The sequence below is a fragment of the Phoxinus phoxinus genome, assembly GCF_949152265.1.
Source record: "Phoxinus phoxinus genome assembly, chromosome: 16".
NCBI lineage: Eukaryota > Metazoa > Chordata > Actinopteri > Cypriniformes > Leuciscidae > Phoxinus > Phoxinus phoxinus.
Genome location: NC_136891.1, coordinates 30467713 through 30492618, shown reverse-complemented (window position 1 = coordinate 30492618; position 24906 = coordinate 30467713). Strand labels below are relative to the sequence as shown.

At 36.3% G+C, this 24906-nt stretch overlaps 1 protein-coding gene across 3 annotated transcripts in view; it reads left to right on the top strand.

The window, feature by feature from the left end:
- The window catches only part of exoc2 (exocyst complex component 2), a 39207-nt gene that overhangs the window by 10268 nt on the left and 4033 nt on the right, over positions 1-24906 (top strand). For 2 of the 3 annotated variants that reach the window (XM_079584896.1, XM_079584897.1), the window contains exons 3-24: positions 5663-5791; positions 6868-7044; positions 8155-8281; positions 9408-9521; positions 9608-9732; positions 11848-11928; positions 12533-12678; positions 13211-13292; positions 13409-13511; positions 14824-14942; positions 15722-15826; positions 16740-16864; positions 16969-17037; positions 18398-18555; positions 19157-19278; positions 19890-19951; positions 20148-20228; positions 20327-20386; positions 20478-20539; positions 20850-20931; positions 22569-22685; positions 24323-24464. In XM_079584896.1, the coding sequence (XP_079441022.1) occupies positions 5674-5791; positions 6868-7044; positions 8155-8281; positions 9408-9521; positions 9608-9732; positions 11848-11928; positions 12533-12678; positions 13211-13292; positions 13409-13511; positions 14824-14942; positions 15722-15826; positions 16740-16864; positions 16969-17037; positions 18398-18555; positions 19157-19278; positions 19890-19951; positions 20148-20228; positions 20327-20386; positions 20478-20539; positions 20850-20931; positions 22569-22685; positions 24323-24464 (2377 nt within the window). In that variant the 5' untranslated portion in view covers positions 5663-5673. Of the gene's footprint in view, positions 1-3104; positions 3231-5662; positions 5792-6867; positions 7045-8154; positions 8282-9407; positions 9522-9607; positions 9733-11847; positions 11929-12532; positions 12679-13210; positions 13293-13408; positions 13512-14823; positions 14943-15721; positions 15827-16739; positions 16865-16968; positions 17038-18397; positions 18556-19156; positions 19279-19889; positions 19952-20147; positions 20229-20326; positions 20387-20477; positions 20540-20849; positions 20932-22568; positions 22686-24322; positions 24465-24906 lie in introns of those variants that run through there. The other variant, XM_079584895.1, reaches the window with a different exon arrangement.

The following is a 24906-nucleotide window of genomic DNA, read 5'->3' as shown; positions in this document are numbered from 1 at the left end:
AGCATAATTTATTTAGCAATATTATAGCAGTATTATTAATCAGTGGATTTTTTTCCACTGAGCAAAAAAAAATCCTCTTGATATTTGCTCTTTTCTGATTTATAAAGGTCTAAAAAAAGTGTGTGTGATGGATTCCTTCTCATCATCATAAACATCTTCTCTTTCTCTGTCTCTCTCTAAAGTCAATGGAATTCTACTAAATAACATTTTATAGTTCCTTTGAAGACAAATAAATCATAGTATTATTATTAATAAACGTTAATGTTCATTTAACACTAGAATTTGTAGCTCGGTATTTTAGATTCTAAATGCTTGCACAAATTTCACAATCTGGCACACAAAAAAGTCATCCTTCGAGACCTGATGTATATTGCAATGGACATTCAACTTTTTTTTTAAATCCTGTGTTCTACAGCTCTGGAAGATCGTCAAGTTAACTTTGAATATTATCACTTGATATTAAGATGATAATATTGTAAGTTGATGAAGCTACATGAAGTAGCCTTTTACTAAATGTTTTCAAAAGAACCGTTTTTATAACAATAATCTGAAGAACTTTTTTCCTCTACAAGGTCCTTTTGTGTGATGGAAAGGTTCCATGGATGTTGACGGTTCTTCGTGCAATCATAGATGGCAATAAATAACCTTCATTTGTAAGAGTATGTGAGTGAGTTTGTTGAAGCAGTAAGACAGCTGGATGGTGTGTGTGACCCCTCTTTTCTTTCTTTCTCTGCAGTAGCCTACAGGATGTCTTTCATCCACCCTTTCTAAGAGGATCAAAAGCCCGTTAAAACTGACCCCAATGTATTTTTCTCTCACACATGTCATTTCCTCTGCCGATACCCCATTTATTGCACAATGAGCACCTATTACCTTTTTTAAATTATTTGCTCATTATTACTCGCACACACTTGTAGGCCTATACATCAATGGAAAGAAAGATCCTACGTTTAGAAGAATGTCCTGCCAAATTCAAACACTATTTACGCTAAGCTACCTCTAGCTCATACATTTAGTAACGTTAGGCCTACAGCCACTGTAGCTCTGCTTGCCTTGTAGCCTATAATTATAGAATTGTAAATAATCTTGTTAATAATAGCCTACTCAAATGTATAGGCTATCACATTTCCGTGTGATATTTCCGGATACACAGAAACCATTCACTCATATTTTCTACATGTTAACAGGTTATGCACGTCTTCTGAAAATGAAGTTCATGCGAACCATGATTCAGTTCCTGAGAGACTCAGCGATCTCTGCTTCTGTAGCTCCCCCAACTGGTCATCATTGGCATAAGCATGTCCGGGAATGGACAGTCAAAGGGTAGTTCAGTTCCACAAAGACCAGTTCGTTTCTACTTTATAAGTAGAACTCTCATTGTGTGTATATGATAATATGTGTATTTTGCCACTATAGAATATCGTAAGGCTTAAAATAATTGTTATGCTTTAATTTTTTTACTTAAATTCACTCTTTTTCAATCTATTCTAACTGAAAAAATATAGTTTTCTTAGCACGTAACATATCCTACAATTAATACAAATGTGTAAAAACAGGCCTCAGGTGTTCAGGGTGTTATCGCAATGTCCATCAAACACAGGATCCGCAAATAATAGCCTATACCTTTATGGTATTAAACTGCAATGTCTTTTTGCAGTAAACTGAAATTATAAACAGAAAAATACAATTGCAAATACCCTTTACAAATAAAAAATACTCATAACCAAGTGCATTTTGGCTCGGCTGGAAAGAGAGAGACCTGAAAGTCTTACAAAATTCCCCATTAAATTATTTCAAATTGATTATTTAATTATGATAATAATTCATTTTAGTGCCTTGGAATCGTATCTATATCAATGCAACGTATTCAGTTCAATGCACTGTGCACTTCATCAAGACATCAAAAGTTTAAAATAATGTTATTACAGTAACAGTGTTCTGTGAGAGTAATGTTTAGGTGTGTGTGTGTGTAATAGGAAGTCTATTCACAGCATTTCCTGTGCTGGCTCAGGACCCATGGGAACACAATGACGAACACATTCAAGCAAGAACAATGATGAAGAGAAACTAACTTCATTCTTCTGCCCCCATCAAGTGCACACAGTGTCATCTGAGTGTAAAAGTGAATTAAAACAATTTTTAAAAATAAAAATACAAATAAATGTTGTTCATCCACCATAGAGGCCTGGTGTTTGTGGTTAGTTTGAGTCTTATTGCTGTGTTGTGACCCATGGTGTAGTAATTGCCCCTCTCATATCAGGAATGTAGATCCATCATTAACAGTGGGTAAGCTGAACAAACACACAGTGTAGATCTTAAGTGAGTTATCTTATTTTACTAACATTTTCTCTGTTAATTAGCTGGATGGATCTTTGGCGGTGGCCCTCTTGAGAAAATAGCCGAGGCTACATGACGTGTTTACACTGCTGAACATCCCCTGTGGTGCCGTCACACGCAACACAGCGTGTTGAGGCCGCAGGAAAGTCAAATTGGATTTGATTCCTCAGATTAGTTCAGAATGATTGAAATATTGGCGTTCCCAAGAGCCCTAAAGGCCTTATCTGAGGGAAAGTATCTCTGCCGTGCACTATTTAAGGAGATAAGAGAGGGCATTATGGCGCACGGTGCTTGGGTGGTCTCTGTTGTGTGTTGTTATGGTGCGGCGCTTTCCCAGAACAAGTGGAAGTAACGCTATATGCATTGAAAATGGTTCATAATCTAAATGTGACCTCACAGGGTGACTTTGATGTTGAACTTCGTGTAGTTGAAATACTATATTATATAAAATGTATCTATCTATCCATCTATCCATCTATCTATCCATCTATCCATCTATCTATCTATCTATCTATCTATCTATCTATCTTGTTTACATCCTTATTTGTCCATATTATCATTTGTAAACAAAAGTAAGTACAGGTAATACAATAATTACAACTACAATACAATTTTCCAGCAAACACCAACAGTTCAGATCATCAGTCTGCGTTTTCACTGTTGACACTGTTTTTTGTAGGGATTAACACTTTTTAAATAAAGCAGAAATTGCACAAACCTTTACACTTACATTACAGTTTAATACAAATGTTTGCTCTGTGGCTCAGGGTGATTCATTATTCATGTGGTGTCATGTGATTCGTCATGTGGGCGGGGCCGCAGCATCTAAACCGGAACTGTTTTTCAGAGGAAAGAAGAGTTGTATAGTGATTCTCTTCACTGCCTTTATTCCTGTAAGTTAACGCATTTTTTTAATTCTTCCTCGATTTGCAAGTGATCGACGGGGCTGTTATTATGAGGAAAAACGTTTGTCTCAGTACATTTTCGTCGGCTTTTCTGTCAGATTGTTTTTAGCATTAGCCAGTCAGCTATTGTCTGATCTGTCAGAGCTGCTGTTTATGTAAAACAACCTCACCATAACGAACAGTGTATGTAAATGAGCTTTGTATTTATTATATTTATGAAAATACTAGTTTGATGCAATTAAAGCAGATAAATGCTTTTGTTAACGCTCTCCGTCAGTTCAGATTATATTGTGTGTGCGTTAATTACAAACAAATAGCTAACGTTACAACAGTAACGTTATAAAACCTCAACAACTCAATATTCATGCATAACGTTACATATTTTAACAACGCGAGAGTGTAAGTTATATATCTAATTTGACTTGGCTGGAGCCTGATCACTTTTTCTAATATGCTGATGTGTAATCAATATCATTTGTTAAATTGATTAGATTTCTACGACAGATTTAACGTTTTGTTTTGTGGTCTTGAAACAAATTAGAATTCAGACTAACGTTACATGTGTTATGTTTGTGCTTTTCTCGTCTTCAGTTATGTTTATTTTTATGATTGTCAGTGTTAAATATTAGCAAAAACTTAAAATGCAATCCAGGGCCCACAATGCTTTGCAAGAACTCTTTGATGTTAGATATGTTTATATCTAAAATCCTAATGTAAATTAAAATCAGATTATAGTTAATTACCAGTAATAGTACAAATGTATTATTATTTAATTTGACTATTGAATGCATGTTTTATTTTTATCTATTTAATGTCTTGCAAACACACAAACTTATGTCCATATTAAAATTCCTACAGATACAATAAATCAATAATTATTTGTCATTGCCAATATATAAAAAAACTATACTGTTATGTTGTGTCTAAAAAATACTGATTTTGTGAATGTTGTAAATTTGTATGCAGTCGGCAGTATGATGTTCTCATGTTGAAGTTTGTTCAAGCTCCTGCTATTACATCTCGTCTGTGAGTGTGTGTTGTAGGTGGGGGTCGCTGTTTAGGAAAGGGCCGAGTGTTGATAGGAGGATGCTTGGTAATTTGTCTGGGACAAGCTCTTTATTCCATAGAGACTCTCAGGTGTCAATCATCTAAGCAGTCAATCACTCTCTTAGTCTTAATGTTGCCACACAGAAGTGTGTGTCTTTGACTTTTACTCTTTTCACTTATATGATCAGATTTTGCTGTATCTGAACAGTAAATGTTTTTAGAAGTTGAAATGTAATCATTTTAATTATTTTTTTAATATGATTTGTTCTTTCTTTCTTTCTTTCTTTCTTTCTTTCTTTCTTTCTTTCTTTCTTTCTTTCTTTCTTTCCAAAATTGCCCCCCCCAAAACATGTCCATCAAAGATTTATTCAAGCCACAGTTTCTTTCTTTCTTTCTTTCTTTCTTTCTTTCTTTCTTTCTTTCTTTCTTTCTTTCTTTCTTTTTCTTTCTTTCTTTCTTTCTTTCTTTCTTTCTTTCTTTCTTTCTTTCTTTCTTTCTTTCCATCCGACTGCTTTTTGTTGAAATGTTAATCAAAAATATGCCAAGCTATTTGTTTTTTTAAATCGTCATTATCATCCTGACGTGTTTGTGTTCATACCCCCCCCCCCCCCCCCCCGCCCCCCTTAAAAAAACGTAATGATTTTTAAATGAAAACATGCTCATCAAAAAAAGTGGTTTATTCAAGTCCTAATATGTATTATTGCATTTTTTATGTATTTCTGTTTTTCAATTAAAGGAACGCTCCAGACAGAAATCTATATAATCTATAACCTATATAATCTATAAAGGCAATGTATTTGCACAATATAACAATTTCACACTATTTCCAAAGTATTGTCATCACCATAAAAACGCTGCAGTGAATATACATACATGCCATACACCCAATTTAAATACTAGGAGCGGCTAGACGTTTTCTGAATCTGCACTGTGGACTCTGAGAACTCAACCATCACCCCTTCCCCTTTATCTCTCTCTCTGGCCCATGCCAGAGACCACACAGACACCGAAACACACCCTCCCAGACCACACAGAGACAGCCATGGGGTCCTGCACGCAAAGCGCCCTGGATCTGTCACTCTTGTGCTCCATGTGGGTGTTTATATACAAGAGAAAGTTTGTGACTGTGCAAAAGCCACAGGAAAAACTGCCATGATTACTGAACTACTTGTAATATTGTATATAGTGAAATTTCTGTGTTTCCGAACAGAAACGTGCTTGCTCAGTGGGTGCCGAATGGGTAGATTTATTTGTTCATGTCTAACGTTTTTAAATGCACTGAACGTGCTGAATGTTTTGATGTATTGCCGTCAGCAGTGATGAGTACGTCGAGTGAGCTTAAACAAAACAGAATTTAATTTTGTCTTATTTAGGTGTGTGAACAATGTCTCGTGCCCGCCAGCCTCCCTTGGTGACTGGCATCTCACCCAACGAGGGCGCGCCGTGGACCAAAGTCACCATTCGCGGGGAGAACCTGGGCACTGGACCCAATGATCTCATCGGTAATACACAAGCACATAGTCATTGTCACAGTTACAGATACAAACCCTCCTTTTTGAACAAACACACTGCTTTAAACTGCTGTTTAAAAGTTTGAGGTCAGTATGTTTTTTTTTTTTAAGAAATGTTACAAAAAGTTCAGCAAGGATCCATTAAATTGATCAAAAGTGACAGTAAAGACATTTGTAATGTTACAAATAAATACTTAAAAAAAAAACTGAATTTATCGAAGTATCCTAATATTTTCAATTTTCAGGAAATCCCGTTTTCCACAAAAATATTAAACAGCAGAACTGTTTTCAACATTTATATAATGATAGAATGAATTTTGAAGGATCATATGACACTGGAGTAATTGCTGCTGAAAATTCAACTTTGCCATCACATAAATAAATAGAAATAAGTTAAACTATATTAAAATATAAAACAGTTATTTTAAATTGTAATCATATTTGACCAATATTACTATTTTACTGTTTTTTTTATAAAAGAAAATGCAGCCTTGGTGAGCATCAGCGACTTCTTTAAAAAAAAAAACACTTTTGAACAATTGCGTAATCTATTTTAGATATCTTCTAGAGCATTTTATTTATTAATATAGCAGATGCCTTTATCCAAAACAAAGTAAAATTAAGGAAAAATACAAACACGAAACTTCTGGGAAGCTGAGTTTCTTCATACAGGAGTGATCAGTTTTTGAAATCTGGGAAAAAATTTATGAATCAGTACTTTGGGTGTTTTGAATAGAGATTTAAATAGATCCATTATTATAATTTATTGCAAAAGTAATGCTTTGTTCAGACAAGCAGCTACAATAAGGTTTTTTTTCTTTATTGTTGGCTATATCTAATACATCCAGGGTTTTTTACTTTGGAAAAAAAAATCAACACATTTCACGTTCCCAGACCTGATCCACAATATAAACTAAAATCTGATTAAAATGTAATATGATTATTATTTTTAAAATAGGCCTGTAGATTAAATCATATTGGCATCATGATAGACATGAGCTGAGGTAAAATTGGCTATTTGTTTGACTTCTTTTTCTCTTGGTCATTGTCCATCTCCCACACCACAGGTCTGTCTATCTGTGGTCATAACTGTTTGCTGACAGCAGAATGGATGTCAGCTAGCAAGATAGTGTGTCGAGTTGGTCCTGCTAAAGATGACAAGGGCGAGATCATCGTCACCACCAAGAGTGGAGGCCTGGGGACGTCCACTGTCTCCTTCAAACTGCTCAAACCCGAGAGGATCGGTGAGACACACATTCATAATGCCCTCACACTCACATACGTACACTCGTGAGATCCATCTTACACTGCCAATCTAACACCAATTATGCTTAAAGGACAATTCCGGCGCAAAATTAACCTAGGGGTAATTGACACATGGTTACCGAGTCGACCGTTCTCTGGGATTTGTTTTCATGATAATCGAATGTAAAGAGTTTTATCTCTAAAAACAGATTAGCTTATAACGCTAGTATATGGGGCATAGAATAAGTCAAATTAAATTGCTACGCGTATACAGGCAGGAGCCATCTTGGAAAAACAAACAAACAGTTGAGTCACGAACGGCGTGCTACGTGAGATGAACTGTGACTTAAACCTATCGACCATCTCACGTAGCACGGCATTCGTGGCTCGACTAGTCGAGACTGTTATCAAGATGGCTCCTGCCTGTATACGCGTAATGTACTGTCTTTATAAAGTATCTTCTTATTAAACTGTCTGTACACTTACAAAATTCTCAATGTAGGGACCCTCATTATGCTACCGTGTTAGTGTGAGGCTATTTTGATCCTTGTTAGTGGTATTAACTAGCAATTTATTTTTACTTATTCTATGCCCCATATACTAGCGTTATAAGCTAATCTGTTTTTAGAGATAAAACTTTTTACATTCGATTATCATGAAAACACATCCCAGAGAACGGTTGACTCTGTAATCATGTGTTAATTACCCATAGGTTCATTTTGTGCTGGAATTGTCCTTTAATAGCCTGACATCTTGTAAGGTCACGTAAACAGCTTAAACTGTGTCCTTTATTTGCCGGAGAGGTTCTGCTTACCGTAATAATAATAAAAAACGATTGTCACACCTGGTTTTATCCCAATTGAAGTCACTTTTTTTAAAATGTCAAATCAAAGAAATTCTTGACAATTTTCGATCTCACATAAACATGGTTTTCTTGAGTTATCAACATAGTGTTGTGGATGTAAACACACTGAATTTCCGTTATAGGCAAAATCACAATTTCGGTTTGATTGATTATACACTCTTTAAATGTACACACATGCTCTTTGAAGATGGCAATGGATTTTAAGTGCTCAACCAATGAGTATGTGCATGTTTTGTATGTTTAGGCATTCTGGATCAGTCTGCGGTCTGGGTTGATGAGTTGAATTACTATGACATGAGGACTGATCGGAACAAAGGCATCTCTCCTCTCTCACTGAGGCCGACCAACCCGTTGGGCATCGACTTCGACAAGTACAGAAACATTCACAATTGTCTCTTTTTTTTTTTAGTTTGTGTTGCCCTCTTATGAACTTACAAAGAATTAAATTGACAACTACAGTTACAGAGTACACACAGTGCTGTGCTCCACTCTCACACACATGTGCTTCATTTTTGACTGTCTGGTTAAAACACGCACTCACATAGACCAAAATAAATGCATTTCCTCACACACTTCTCCCAAAAAGCACTGCTCTGTGTTTATAGAAGTGGACCTCTGTGTTTATAAGGAAGGAGGTTCAGCAGAAAGTAGAAACAGCCCATTGTGTGTATGTCTTCTACCTGGGTGATGTCATTGGCACACTATTTCCTTTGATAGGAAGTGAAAATCTTCCTTTCCCTGACCTCTGCAGCAACCTTTTACTTATTTATACACTACTTATATGTACACTACTGTTCAAAAGTTTAGGGTCAGGAAGATTTTTTAAAATTATTTTTAAAGTCTCTTATGCTCGCCAAGGCTGCATTAAAAAAAAAAAAAACAGTACATAGAGTGAAATAATATATTTTAATTATAATTGTATTTATATATAATAAAATGTTCTATTTTTTTAATATGTTTGAAAATGTAATTTATTCCTGTGATTGCAAATCTGAATTTTCAGCATCATTACTCTATTCAGATATGCTGATTTGCTGCTAAAAAAAACACATTTATTATTACCAATATTGAAAGCAGTTGTGCTGCTTAATATTATGGAAAATATGGGAACCATAATATTAATGGAAAACAGAACGTTTTTTTTAGGATTGTTTGATCAATAGAAAGTTCAAAATAGCATCTATTTGAAATAGATTTTTTTGTAATATTATAAAGGTATTTACTGTCACACTTGATTTATTAAACGGGTCCATGCAGAATTAAAAATGCTTACTGACCCCAAAAAGTATAGTGCATATGAATCATATGCATTTCATCAGTGCATTCTGTGCCACATCACAAGACACAATGGGTTGGCTAAGCTTATGTAATGCTGTTTATATCCGGACAGATCTGTTTTTTTTCTCTATCATCTGTAGTGTGGTAGAGCAGGTCTATGATCTGTGGTGTTTGGCATGATGGGTCTCTGTGTGTCTAACTCTGTCTTCTGCTCTTCAGAGGGAAGGTTCCTCTGAAGGATCTGGAGAACATGTTCCCTGGTATGAGTGGAGACTTCACCAGCGAGAATTTCTCTGCCACCTGGTATCTCATCGAGAACCATTCTTCAACCGGGTTGGTCTATTTACCATCTGTCCATCTTTTAATCTGCCATAATAGATTTGTGTGTAATGTGGTGTTAATGTTTGTTGCTGTTGTAGTTTTGAGCATCTGCGTGTGGCTGTGGGAAATCTTAAGAAACAAGCTAGTAAGAAGAATGAGGGCAGTCTGGCCTACGTGAAAGGAGGTCTCAGCACTTTCTTTGAGGCTCAGGATGCTCTTGCATGTACGTATGCTTGGTTTTTAAACGCATATAAACACAACCTAGTAAGTCATTTCAAAGACAGCATGAAATATTATTCATGCATTCGACTGAAGGAAACAGAAGCATTTCTGAAAGAAAAAGAATATTCACTGGGAAGTAATATAGGGTGGGACTGGATTATATCCATGTGCAATTTGTTGCTTTAGGTCATGCTGGAATTATTGTGTTAAAATAACTCATCCCGTAAACACAATATCGTAATGACCATTGATCATAATTTAAGTTTTATTTGTGAATAATGACTGTACAGTATAGTTTTAACACATTTTGAGGCGAACTAATTTTATACTGAACATCAGTGTAAAATTACGATCCAAATTACATACTGTTTTTTTTTCCCCTCGGGTGCTCTGATCAATGAAGTCATGCCATAGTAATAAATTATTTTATTTCCACAAAATGTATTATTTAACAGTTTTGAATTTCATCGAATACTGCAACCTAAACTTAATTTCTTATTGAACTTTCTGGATTTAGACCTTTTTTGACAACTTTTTAACCACCCACATTAAGATAAATGCAACTCATGATAATGTCCTAGTCCCTACCAAATATGTTATTGTAACTCAGGCTTAAATTACATAACATAAATCACATCAGAACGGAGATACTTTCAGTAAAATGTGTCCGCTAACTCACTGGGTTGGTGCTTGTATAATGAGCTTTAAAGGTAAAGCTCAAATAGACACTAGATCTGACATTTAACTAAATTAGGTGCATGTGTGTTTTATTCAAGTTTTTCACTTCTTGTGTCATTGTACACAGGTGTATGTGTTTTCTCAAACTGCTCTCATCAGAGGTCAATGTCACAAAATGGATATTTTTGTGTGTGTTGGACTTGTCTCGGGTCACTTGCCTCGAGTCAAACAGAAGAGCTATTCTTAGCACTGCGTATCCATGTGATTGACAGGCATGGGGACGGATAACAAGGCGTGGTTGTCATAATGTTTAGATGAGGTTGTAATAAGGTTGTCATTGTGCTGAGAGGAAACGAGAGAGCAGCAAACGGAAGCTGCACTGATTCCCAGAGAAGACTCCCAAAACTTACCAGGCAGAAGTCAAAACATACCTCAGAGACAGAGGAAGCGTACCACACAGCATTCCGGACCCCAGGGGGAGCCGGGGGTTAGTCCTGACGTCATTGTGTACAGAAGTTTCCCAAATCCAGATGTGGAGAGAAAAATACACTTCTTTTAGTTTAGTTTTTTTCTTCCAATATATATATATATATATATATATATATATATATATATATATATATATATATATACAGTATACATGTATATATACATATTAAATTTGTGCTTTAGGACTGACTATCTGCACTGTCCTAAAGCACACATTTTATATATATATATATATACATATACATACATATTAAATTTGTGCTTTAGGACTGACTATCTGCACTGTTATTATGCCAATGATGAAATCGTATCAGTTTGCAGGGTCTCTTAAATTCAGTTTTTTTTTTCACATTCTAATGTGATTATTAAACTTCAATAGGCTATGATTGATTTAAATAAATATGAGCGGTGCATGTTCAAAGTCAAATCACGCCACTATTGCACATTCTACAGTTGTGGTTTGAATACCGCACATGTATGGCAAGTGATTACTTATGGTCTACTGTTGATGAATGATGACAGTGTTTACATTATGGTATTTATATTGTAAAATGCTATAGATGGTTGTAAGAGAATATATTATCTCACTCATCTGAGCAGCTTGTAGTACGTAGTAACGCATAGACATTTCTATACAAATTAAGAGTCTTGATTGTTTTTCTGGCTTGTTTGAAATTAAAAGTTCTACATTATTAACAAATTTTCTTTCTTTCGTTTTCTTTTTTCCTTTCTTTTTTGTTTGTGCAGGTCTTAAAAGGGTTTTTAAAAAGAACAGGATTTTTTAATAGAAAAGACTTGTAACATTTATAAAAGTCTTAACTGTTCTTTTTGATCATCTGAATGCGTCTTTGCTGAATAATATTAATTACTAAAAAAATATTCTGACCCCAAACGGTAGTCTAAACCCTGTCAAACATTTCCTTTTTTTTCTCCTTCTTTCTTTGTCTAGCTATCCATCAGAAGCTTGAATCAGACGGCACTGAGAAGGTGGAGGGCTCTATGACCCAGCGACTAGAGAAAGTCCTTAACAGTAAGACATAAAACCAAACACATGGTCAGAATCGCACACGATTACACAAAGCAGCTAAATTTAGGATCAGAGTTGCATATGCATTCTCTTTAGACCATCAAAGCCACACATTTCATGCAGACCTCGGCGTGTTTCTGTGTGTGCGTGTGTTCGAGACCACTCATATCCCAATCATATCTCCATGTCAATTCTCTCATGTGACGGTGGGTCAATAAACACGCTCGTTTCCTGCGGGCCGCACAAATAAACCAGTCACACACACTGACATGCTTTCATCGCCGACCCCTCCTCTTCCACCTCACCACCCGTCTTTACATGTACATTTAGATGTATGTTCTTAGCAAAAAGACAGTTATTGCCTTTGACTTTTTCAGCCTATCACAAACAGACTCATTGGTGGAAAAAAAGGCTGGTCAGACTTTTATAGTGGTCAGGAGGCTGGTTCTTATTAAATCGGACAAAGGGAATCCAGAATAGCTCTGACCACCCAAGAAGAGATCTTGAATTTATTTGAAACTGAGGAAGGATGATTAAACCACTTTTTATCAGCTGTTATCCTTTTACACCCTTTTCTCATTTCTTTCCATTTGCTCATTCCTCTCAGGAGCAAGTGAAACTGCTGACACCCTGTTTCAAGAAGTGTTGGGCAGAAAGGACAAGGCCGACTCAACACGCAACGCTCTTAACGTTCTCCAGAGATTCAAATTTTTGTTTAACCTGCCATTCAACATTGAACGCAACATCCAGAAGGTGGCATCTCTCTCTCTCTCTCTCTCTCTCTCTCACACACACACACACACACACACACACACACACACACACACACACACACACACACACACACACACTAACTCTCTTACCTACACAATTATAATACTGTGGGGTCAGTAAGATAAAAAATAAATGAATACCTTTATCCAGCAAGGTTGCTTTAGATTGATTAAAAATGACAGTAAAATAATTTATATTTGTATTTCAAATAATTGTTGTTTTTTCTAATTTTCTATTTAACATAGAATCCTAAAAAAATAAAAAAAATAAAAAAATAATAATAGAAAACGTTATTTTGAATTGTATATAATAAAATATAATATTTGAAAATATAGAAAAAAACAATTACTGTATTTTTGATCAAATAAATGCAGCCTTGGTGAGCATAATAGACTTATTTAAAAAAAAAAAATACTGACCCCAAACTTTTGAACGGTAGTGTATACACTCTGCAATATATTAAAATGATCTCTGAATGCTAAACTAACAGTTGTATCTGTTTCCCATCCAGGGGGATTATGATGTGGTCATCAATGATTACGAGAAAGCCAAATCTTTGTTTGGGAACACAGAGGTCCCAGTCTTTAAGAAAGGTGATCTGATGTTCACTGATAATATCTGATAGTATATGTTAATTTAACGTGCATCCTCTCATGTGCATTCACGTTAGCTGGAGTACTGAAAGATCGTCCTGTATGTGTGTCTGTAGTGTATTCAGAGGTGGAGACTCGGATAGAAGCCCTGAGGAAACTGCTTATGGATAAACTTCTGGAGACACCGTCCACTTTACATGATCAGAAACGCTATATCAGGTATGTGACAAGCCACTTGCAGTGACAAACTGCAATTCCATTCTTTTTCTTTTTTTTGAGAACTGAAACACAATATCAGTGTCTAAGTTGAGAACATTTTTAATTTACATAAATTAGCAACAATGCAATTACGACCAATCTGAGTGAAGAGAGTGGAGCTCACAATGTCCATCACTTGTGACAGGTTTTTTTTTTTACTTTTGAATGCCAGGGACCCCCAAATCAGATATTTAACTGGTGGACCCCCCTCCCAAAATATAAAGGCAGCAATATAAAAATACTTATTTATACTCTGAGAAAGTAAACTTAAAATTTTTTATTTTAAATATAAATTTTAATTTCATTATAATATATACACTACCGTTCAAAAGTTTAGGGTCGTTGATGTTTTTTAAAGAAGTCTCTTAACCCTTTAGAACCGGATGTGTCGTCTCCGACACAGATCAGCAAGCTGTATTCATTGTACCGTAACTCTTCAACCGTTTGCACTATCAAAACCATTTAAATTGTCCCTGACAGTAGACAACATAAACTTTTTGGCAATATACGGCTTATTACGGTAATTTCATGCTTTCCATCAGCAAATGACAGCTTTCAGGCAGAGCGGGAAGGAAGGATTTGAACCGAGAGATACAAAGCGCGGCAGGTTAGAGTGTTTTGGATTGCATAAAATAATAAAAGAAACGAACAAATACATGGTGAAAGAACTGGTAGACAGCAGAAGAGGGGATTGGGATGATTTTTAATGAAACTTGGGAGGCGGATGGCCGTTACTTTTTAACGTATCTTTATATGTGACACCTTGCACATGAAGATTGCACATTGTTTTAGAATTTTACAAAAATCAAATAAAAAAAATCTAAATATGTGAAAAACACCAATTTTAGCTTTAGGTTCTAAAGGGTTAATGCTCTCTTATGATAAAAAATATGGTAAAAATCCATTTAATGCATCCTTACTAAATAAAATAATAGATTTTTAAGACTCTTTTTACTGTCCCCAAGTCTTTGAACGGTAGTGTAAATATTTTATATTGAATTATAAATTTAAGTAATTGCATTCCCTGCCTTTTTTATTATATATAATATTATACATATTTAAATATTGCAAAATGTTATTATTTTGTATTATATTTTTGTATATAACTGCCCATCCTATTTATGGACAGATTTTCAAAAGGTTTAATTTATGCAACCCAATAGCATTACAGCATTGTTGACCTGTCATTGTAAGAGGGGCTTGAGGGTGTCCTGAAAAACCGATGCAATTATATTCATGATGATCTAATGATTCTCTTTCTCTTTTTATTCAGATATCTGTCGGATCTGCATGCTCCAGGTGACCCGGCATGGCAGTGTATAATCGCACAACACAAGTGGATCCTGCAGCTGATGCAAAACTGTAAAGAAGATTTTATCAAAGAGCAGAGAGGTACAGACAGATAGTTTGAAATAAATTGATGGTTTCTCTACCACTCCGAAGAGTGAAAGCAGTGTGTGTGTTCTGCCCTGTGTGTGTGTGTGTTTAGATAGAGAGCAGCCCGTGTGTGGTCTGGTCATGACCCTATAGAGAACAGGAAGTCCACAGAGCTGTATAGTGTGGCAGAGCTGAGGGGGGTTTGCTGTAGAGAGAGGCAGACATCAGGGAATACAAGAAGAGAGAGGAGCATAGATAAACACTGGAGATGATTGGACACCTGGATCAACACTCATTTTTTATATAGAAAGAGAGAGAGTAAACATCCAAGTGGCTCAATGGTATACGTCTTTATCTGTGTGAGAGTGAAACATGACATGTGTACACTATCTGGACATATTGAGTGTTTCAGACTATATCAACAATTTAATCAAGGCTGAGGAAGAGCCCAGATAGACCTTTAGTGCCATCTATTGTCAGAGAAGAGGTACTGCATTATATCTACCAGTGTAACACAGTACCTACCACAAGGTTGTAGATTTGAACCTTACCACAGTCCAATTATAAGGGTTTTGTAAGTCACTTTGGATAAAAGCGGTCGTCTCATGACTTGCACTCAAATCACAAGGAAAGAAAGAAATGATAGCCCATTAAATCAAAAACGTACCTTTTAATTTAAGCGTGAACTGTCAACCGAAAGCAAAACTCTCTTTATTCTTGCAAACATGATTGATTGTTAAATGCTGAGGTATGTAGATGAGCATTCATCATGTCTGTCTGTCTGTCTGTCTCAGTGGGTGGTGTTGGGTTAGAGCTGGATCGTTCCTCCGCTCTGAACAGGATCAACCTCTCAGCTCCAGTGAAGAGAGGCGGCAGCTTCCAGAAGCCTAAAGATGACTGTGAGTACAACAACAGAAAGATCAACTTACATTACTGTTTGAAAGACGTTCTTTATTCTCACGAAGGCTGCAATTTCTCTATCAAAAAGTACTGTCTAATTCTATTTTAATTTATTCCCGTGATGCAAAGTTGAATTTTCAGCAGCTAATATTTACCAAGGATTCATTAAATTGATCAAAAGTGTACACTTTCTTTTCATTGAAGAATCCTGAAAACAGAAACAGGTTTCCACAGAAATACTAAACAGCAACACACGCACACACACACACACACACACACACACACACACACACACACACACACACACACACACACACACACACATATATATATATACACACCCATGTTAAAGTTGACTAAAAAGAGGAATACAAAATCATCTTTTGGAAATTGATCTTAATGCCTTAATTTAAAAAATGGGGAAATCACCAACCTCAATTTCCAAAATTATATTCCTCTTTTTAGTCAACTTTTGCATGGGTGTGTTCACTTATGCTAAGCACTGTATGTATGTGTGTGTATATATATATATATACACACACAGATAAATGACATTTTCAAATATATTCAAGTGGCAAACATTTATTTTAAATTGTAATTTTTCACAATATAATTGTTTTTGCTGTCTTTTTGATCAAATAAATGCAGCATTGGAGAGCATACGATACTTAGTTAAAAAATCTTGCTAGCCAAAAACGTTTAAACGTAGTGTATATCCATTATATACAATGACAGAAAATTTTCTTATTTGCTGATTTGGTCACTTTGTGTAGAATTTCAAATGATGTTTGAAACTGAGCCTAGTTTGGAGGACGAGTTGTGAAACTCACAGAAATCCCATTGTCAGCCATCATCATTTCATAAGCTGAATGCTGCTGTCTTTGTAACAGTATATCATACATATTTTCTCAGCGTGGCACTATAAGAGCCCTCAGCAGGTGAGGTTTGTGGAGAAACTCTCAGACGTGGTCATCAGCCAGCTGCCCAACTTCTGGAAACTCTGGATCTCTTACGTCAACGGCAGCCTGTTTAGTGAGGTAGTTATACACACACACACACTCACACAAATATACCTTCAGAGTGTTAGGAATAAAGGCTAGTGTATTTACTCAAGACTGGTTGGCTGTGTTTTCTTGGACAGACTGGAGAGAAGTCCGGTCAGGTGGAGAAGTTAAAGAAGAACGCTCGGCAAAGACAGAATGACTTTAAGGTTAGTAAAGCAGCTGGAATGTTTCTGTGCTTATAGTCTGGAGATTGAAAGTGTGAGCATGAGTCACTAAGGTCTGAGACTAGTGATGCTCCAAAATTTAGTCTGAAATCATAGACTGAAACAGTGATGTTTCATTAGCGCTGCTCCAAAAACACCTTTTGACTCTGTCACTGTCCATTTCCTTCACACAGCGTGGGTAAGCTACAACAGCTAAACGGTCAGCTGTGTGGATGCTATGGCTGGCTTGACGATATTGATTTTTCATTTTTATTCGAATTTAATTTTGATGAACCAAGGTCTTAGTTGTAGCATGAAATAAACATTAATAAACATATACAACTTAAAAAACAATACAACTTACTTAACTGTAAGTTAGGTAACTAACTTAACTGAAATGTATCATGTCACATGATGTACATCAATAAAACAGCTTGTAAACAATGACTCTGCATTTACGGCTGGAAAGCCATTCAGTGTCCATAGCTTGTTAGACAGCTTTAAAAAAAAAAATTATGCTAAATACAGTATGTGCACTATATTACATATTCATTTTAATTTTACTTAAAGGGGCTATGTGGAGTTTTTCTACTAAAATGAATCCATTTTTTATTGCCTGTGTGTGAAGGGATTGTAATCTCACAATAAAATGATCCACTTGGCGGGTTTTGCTATTACCTCTGAAAGCAAGTATTCCTATTTCTATGTGAAGTCTCCGGGTCGGATTTGCCGCGAAATCCAGTGATGTGATTGAGGCCTGCATGCGCGCTCCCGAGCGTCTCGCCTCTCGCCTCGTCTACTGACTTTGAACTCAACAGTGACGACACTGCAACTTTATGACATGGACTCTGCTAATACTAAGAAACGACCAGCACAACACAGACTCCAACACAAACTCCACATAATAATAAAAAACAAAAAAAAGCACGGGCACGAGCACTCGTTTGTAAACGTATTGGTTGCAATCTGAAACATCACCGCTAGATGCCACTGAAAACTCCACATAGCCCCTTTAACCTGTTGTCTTCATTATTTAATGTTTGTTTGAATAAATCTGTCAAGGTTTTTTTACACCCACCATTTAAATGTTTATATATCAAAAAGCTATTTGGATGTGCAATTTAAATCTTTATATACAACTTAGTTTTTGTTTTGATTATTAATAAATGTAATCAAGTGATAATTAGAAACTTTATTTTCAGTTTCAGTTCTGGGTTTCGGATAAATAAATCTAGAATTTCGGTTTCGTTGTATGTGTAAAAAATTTAATTTGTTGCATCACTCTTTGAGACGACCTATGTGTGAAGGCAAGGGTTATTTCCACAGTATAATGTGTTTGATTGGCACTTTTGCTTGTGTGTAGGGCATGATTGAGGAGGTGACCCGTCGCCTGGTGCAGTTAGTTCGAGGAGCTCTGTTACCCTCCTCTCTTACAGAGATGCAGCTGAGGCAGTATGGCGGCTGGGACACAAAAACCCCTCTCAGTGGATGCTGGCTCACACAGGTCATCCATACCGTCAGGTACATGTGTGAGTTTGTAGTAGGGATGTAGGAATAAGTGATGCGACAAAACGAAAATTTGTGGTTATTATAATGATTTTATACTATAAAGGAATCATTCATCCAACAATGAAAATTCTGTCATCATTTACTCTTCTTTCTTCTGTGCAATATAAAAGAAGATATTTTGAGAAATGTCTTGCATGTTTTTGTCCATACAATGGAAGTCAATGGCAGTTTGGTTAACAACATCATCTTTTATATTCCAATGAAGAAAGTAAGTCATACAAGTGAGAGAGAGTTTTTGGGTGAACTATCCCTTTAAGCCAGTTTGTTGTGCTGTTGCACTCTCTGTAAACATGACTTATTTTTTGTCAATACAATCATCATTGTTTGCATTTACATTAGAGTCAGTTAAACCAGAATTATTGTATATGCAGTTATTTTCTTTTTCACAGATTCTGTTATTGGATGTTAATAATAACTCTTTCTGTTGGCATTTATAGCCTGTTTTTCCATTCGAAAAAGCAGAAATGATGGTGTATCCTTTGTGGGAATGATATTTGACCATCCTCTCCTTGTATTTTCATATAAAGCTCATTTGATGCTCTCTGTCTCTCAGGTTGAGTCATGAGGCTCTGTCAGCTCTGGAGATTCCCAATGACCTGCTTCAGGTCATTCAGGATTTACTGCAGGACCTCCGTGTGCACTGCCTGCTGACCACACTACAGCACACCGAAGAGGGTAAAACTACATTCACTGAGCTTTTAGTAAATATCTCCGGTTCAGTGCAGGCAAACAATGGCAAATGTGATTGCTGAAATGTTCTGCAGAATATCTGCTCAAAATTCACGGAAAAAATATTATTCGTCAACAAGACGAGTTTTAGAGCTGACACAAGCGGGAAGTAACCTTTTCTTGTAATTGGCCTTGTGGATAAGCTTATTGGTCAGCAATGATTATCTTAAGATGGACTGGTATCAATATTGGTCTGTCACTAATGTGGAATTGTAACAGTAGGGGGAGCTATAGAGCTCTCAACTAAATGGATTTGCATTCATGTTCAGTATAAACAGCTGTATATATAGTGTTTTATATATATATATATATATATATATATATAGTTTTGTTCACTTAGTCAACATCTGGAGCAGTATAACTAATTTTAGTAGCCAAACAGGTATTCAGATCATTTCAAATCTTAAGGCTCAGTGTCTGCGTCTTATTTTTCAGAAGGGTAGATTTACCAGTTAAAGTGGCTTTTTCAACATTAATGTTGAGAGAATTGGAGAAGTAAGTGTTTTTTTTGTGTGTTTTTTTACTGGTTTTATGTAACTAAACTTTGTGTTGTTTAGATGTAAAGAGACTTGCAAAAAAAGAAGACTGGGTTGTGGACAATGAGGGAATTACGTCACTGGTACATCTTTAATGCTTTTATTATATTCCATTCTAGTTTATTTCATTCTAATAACTCGCAGATTAAAAACTTGCGGATAAACGGTGTGTGTGTGTGTGTGTGTGTGTGTGTGTGTGTGTGTGTGTGTGTGTGTGTGTGTGTGTGTGTGTGTGTGTGTGTGTGTGTGTGTGTGTGTGTGTGTGTGTGTGTGTTTCAGCCGGCCCAGTTTGAGCAGTGTATGGTTCAGATGCTGCAGTCTCTGAAGGAGCCCATGGAGTGTAAACCTGGAGAGATCAATGTACAAACCCCCCCTCACACAATACTCATCCCCAGCCTTTCCACTGCAGATTATATAGAGATTAATCAATCAATGTGTGTCTCTCTCTTCCTCTTTAGATCTTAAATCTGGATGTGGTTCAAGACAAAGCTTGCGAACAGTGTGTTTCTATCATGAAGGTATTGTGTGTTGGTATCTGTCGTTTTGTTGGCATTTGTAAATATAATTCCTGCTGTTTGAAAAGTATTTTTATGTCTCTACTCGGTTTAGGTCTTTATTAAATGTCTCGAGCAGCTCAGCATCAAGACTGATGGAGACATCGACACCTCTCAGTGAGTTGTATTGTCTCTTTAAATATATATAACAAAAACAAAAATGTATTTAATAACTCGAAAAATGTCAAGTGGTGAAACAAATATGTAGAAAAAAAGTTTTTAAAACTTCTTTTCTGTTTCTTGGTGTTCTTGTTATTTGACAATTAAATGGCTATTTTCATGTTGGGTAGGCCACTCTGACTTTGACTTGGTGGACAGTTTTTTCAAACTGGCCCAGTTTGAAAATCTTAGATTATTCAGGACGGAAATGAGTGTCATGTCACTGACCCGTATATGTAATGTTTAGACTGAATGTTTGATTTTACAGTGGGAGTGGACTATCAAAGTCTGTGGACTTGGCTTCACCTGATCTTTTTGGAAGCATCAAAGAAGACTTTAGTTCAAAACCAGTAAGGATGTTCTTCACCTATCCTCATGATTTCCACCTTTCTCCATGTTCCATCTCGTCTTTCTCTCTCTTCAGAGTACTAATGCATATTACTGTGTGTTAAAGATGCATATAATTAATTTCATTATTCATATAAAATATATAAAATAAATAAAAATGTCTAAGCTGTGGCCTAGCAGTTAGCACATCAAGCTGTGGTGCTTTTATGGGAGACAGGTTTGAATCTGGCTGGCGTCGAGTTCTCTTAGCTTTTTTTTTTTTAGTCCTCAATCCACTTTCAAATGTCAAAAAAGGCTAAATAAATCAAACACAGTATGAGTGAACTGATTAGCACCGCATGTAGTCCAAAATGGGGTATTTTATTCATGGCAAAGTAAACTACAGAGGTGGATGTCACTGTATGCGACAGGATATTTGAGTACAGAGAATAGGAAGTTAGTGGAGATAACATCCTCCTTCACTCGCTCTAACATGTTCAGCTTGTTTTAAACGATTAGTCAGAAGCCCTGACTGAAAACCAAATAACACTGTGTTGATGTGTAGTATCAGAACCACAGAGTGTCACAGTTTTACTGAAAGCTTGATAGATGAAAAGATTGAGAGAGAGAGAGAGAGAGAGAGAGAGAGATGGGGCCTTGTGTTTAAATTTTCAAAACGAAACAGCATCTCATCGATTGATATTCAGAGACCTCATGTAACCTTGAAGTGCTTCCTCCCTCCATTAAATTCCTCTTATTTGTGCTTATTCAGTAATGCTTTAGGTATATGTGTGCTGTGCAACGTAAAGTTTAAACCACATAAACAGAGTTTACAGTGACCCCATAATGTATTTGGAGTCTTCTTGATACTTAAGTCAAGCTTTAAAAGGACTGAATTACTATACCGTATATACAAAATATTAAACCAAAGTGGCATCTGCAAAGTGAAGGTGGTCAGAAGGTAATTTACCCAGCAGGCCAACCACATGAACATTTGACAACCAGAAAGTGTAAACATACTTTTTTTTTTTTGTGTGTAAATTCTGAACCATATATTTGTTTGTAATTTGAAACATGGCGTTTTGCTTATAATATTTGCTTAATATTAAAAAGAATGGCATTTTGTTTAAATATATTGTCATATAATGCTAAAAAAAAAATCATGCTTCTTTTTCCAAAATACTTTTTGTGGCCACTGTATTTTCTTGTTATTTCTTAGTTCTGAACAAGCCTTTTCCTGAGAAAACATCCTGTGTTCCGTTATGGATGTCTTTGTCACAGTTTCCATCTGCAACACAGCAAACATTCGAGCATCACGCACAGGAGTCATGTGTTGTGAAAAACATCAGCTTTCTCTTCAGAGAACGCAGTGCTGCGGCCGCTCACATGGGGTTTCCCCCAGCCTGCAGTGGAAGAGCTGCAGGTTTCCCCTCTATCTCTCTCTCTTTCTCTATTTTACTCTCTCTTTCTTTCACAGACTGGTTCATGGTTCACCAGATTTTAAATTAAGGCATAATAATACCCATCATATCTATAATTTGTTTTTCAAGGAAAAATACCCCAAAATCTCTCTCTCTCTATATATATATGTATATATATATATGTGTGTGTGTGTTCATTTTAACCAAATCAGTTGCTGTGTGTGTTCTGACCCATGCAGGAGCAACGTCTCCTCATCATCCTCAGTAACTGTCAGTATCTGGAGAGGCACACGTTTCTCAATCTGGCTGAGCACCTGGAGAAGAACGGCTTCACCACTGCAGAGAAGATCATCAGGGTACAAAGACACATGCACACTTCCTTTTTCCCCTCTTACTCCAGTCCACAGTTGGCATTTTATTTTTTCTAAGCAATAACAGGTGTGATTCTAAGTTTGGTCGTTTATGTTTTCTTTTACTGAAGTGAGAATGACTCACACAGATTGTGGAGAAGCTCAAGGGTTTTTCATGGTAGCATTAGAACACACTCACTCGAGGTGGCTTTTGTGCCCTGTAGGGGAGAGCGTGAAAGCCCTTGCGAAAAGGTTATGGTTGGCCTTTTCCAGTAAATGCAGATCATAGTGAATGAGTGTGCAGGGTTTAAAGCGATTGTGTAGATAAATTTAGTGTGATGAGAAAAGTCTCTCTGAAAGGTGAAATGCAGAGTAAACTGAATTAGAGCCTGATAACTCAAAGGAGAGCTTTATTACATGATCACAAAGTGACTTACCTATTTCTCTTAACACAGATGAGAAATAAGTGTTGATTATTGATCATGCCTCATAGTTTCCAGGGTTGCGTCACTAATAATGTTGCTCATTGGGATAAAGGATTTGAACGAACCCCTAACTGTAAAGCCATCCAGCGACTACCAATGGGATTCAATAGTTGAATATGCTGCGGTTAGCCTACTAGAAACCAGCAGCTCAGAGACACAGCTCTGATTTAATTTCTGAATTTAAAGCGCAGTATTATTTAGTGTTAAATTTGCAGTAATACGGATAAAATGCCTCAAATCATGCAGCTTGAAAAGAGTTGTGCTGTTACGATTTGAACAGTTTGAACTGTACAAGATCTTTGACAGATGCACAATAAAAGTGTGTGTGGGGGGGTGGGGGGCTATGAATGAGGAATTCAGGCCATATCTTTTGATCAGAATATCATAAAAAGTGGTTCTATCAGGCTCTTATATATATAAACTTTTTGGGGTCATTTTATAGTTTTTGTTTTAATTTATTTTGTTTTAATTCTTTTTATATTTTGATTAAATTGTATGACTTAACCTGCTTCTAAACATACTTAATCACTAGAAAAAATTAAACATGAAAGTATTATGCAATCATTTAAGACATTTCTCCTGAAAAATAACTTTTTTGGCATAATGCGTTCTGTATCATTGAGTCAAGAACCCTAGGGTGCTATATAGAACTCCATTGAACCTTTTTTTCTAAGCACACCTTAGCAACTGCATAGCAACACACTTAAAACACCAAATAGTAACATTCTGGCAACCATGCACAACACTATAGCATCACTGCAGGAGATTTGCATGAACAAGGTCTTTTCATTTTATATAAAAGTCTAGTTATTAATGTGTAACAACATTTAGACAACTTCTCAGAGAATATTGACTATCATCTATCTTGGCATATGTCCATCTCTGGTGTTTTACTGTGTCCTAGATATTTGTCCCCTTTTAAGATGGTGCTTTCCATTTTGGTTTTTGAGTACTTCCCTAAAGTTAAACACGCATCAGAATGATGGACATACATGAGTGGTCTCCACTCATTCTGCAAGAAGTGTGTGATGAGCGGTGATTTTGTGTGATGTTAATGGTGTCACATGCACTTTCTGTGTTGCAGGATAAAATGTTACATGATCTGTGAAAGCCATCCGTGGTTTGTGATTAAACTGAATGCATGCCTATAATCTTCAGGTCAGCATAGATGCATTGAGACAGCTGGACGAATATCTGTTTGAGACATACATCGAGAAAAAATCTGATCCTATTGTCGGCTCGCTGGAACCTGGCATCTACGCCGGATACTTTGACTGGAAGGACTGCCTGCTACCTACAGGTATCACACACCTGAATCATGCCATGTGCATATTGACAACACTGCATGTTTCCAAAAAATGTTGTCTGCTTGAATGTTGAAAGGCCATCACCATGGAGATGGTACTGGAAGGATCCAAACACACTCTTGATTCTGCAGTTTCAGTCTGCTGTCATTGCTTTTGTGTCACAGTTTCAGTCGTGTGTATATTTAGTATGATTAGGTCTGTGTGGCGCACACTTGACTAAATGCTATTGCTTATATGAATCATTTGTGTAATTGCAAGGACACTTCCTGCTTCTTCTGAAACATAAGTAGAACTGAGTAAAACCAATTAAATTTCCTTTGCCACTGCTCCTGTTTATTTACCAGTCAATTAGGACAATCATCATCTTTAGCTCCAAAATACACAAAGCAAATTGTAGTACACATTAATGTACATAATAACTAATTTGATGTCATG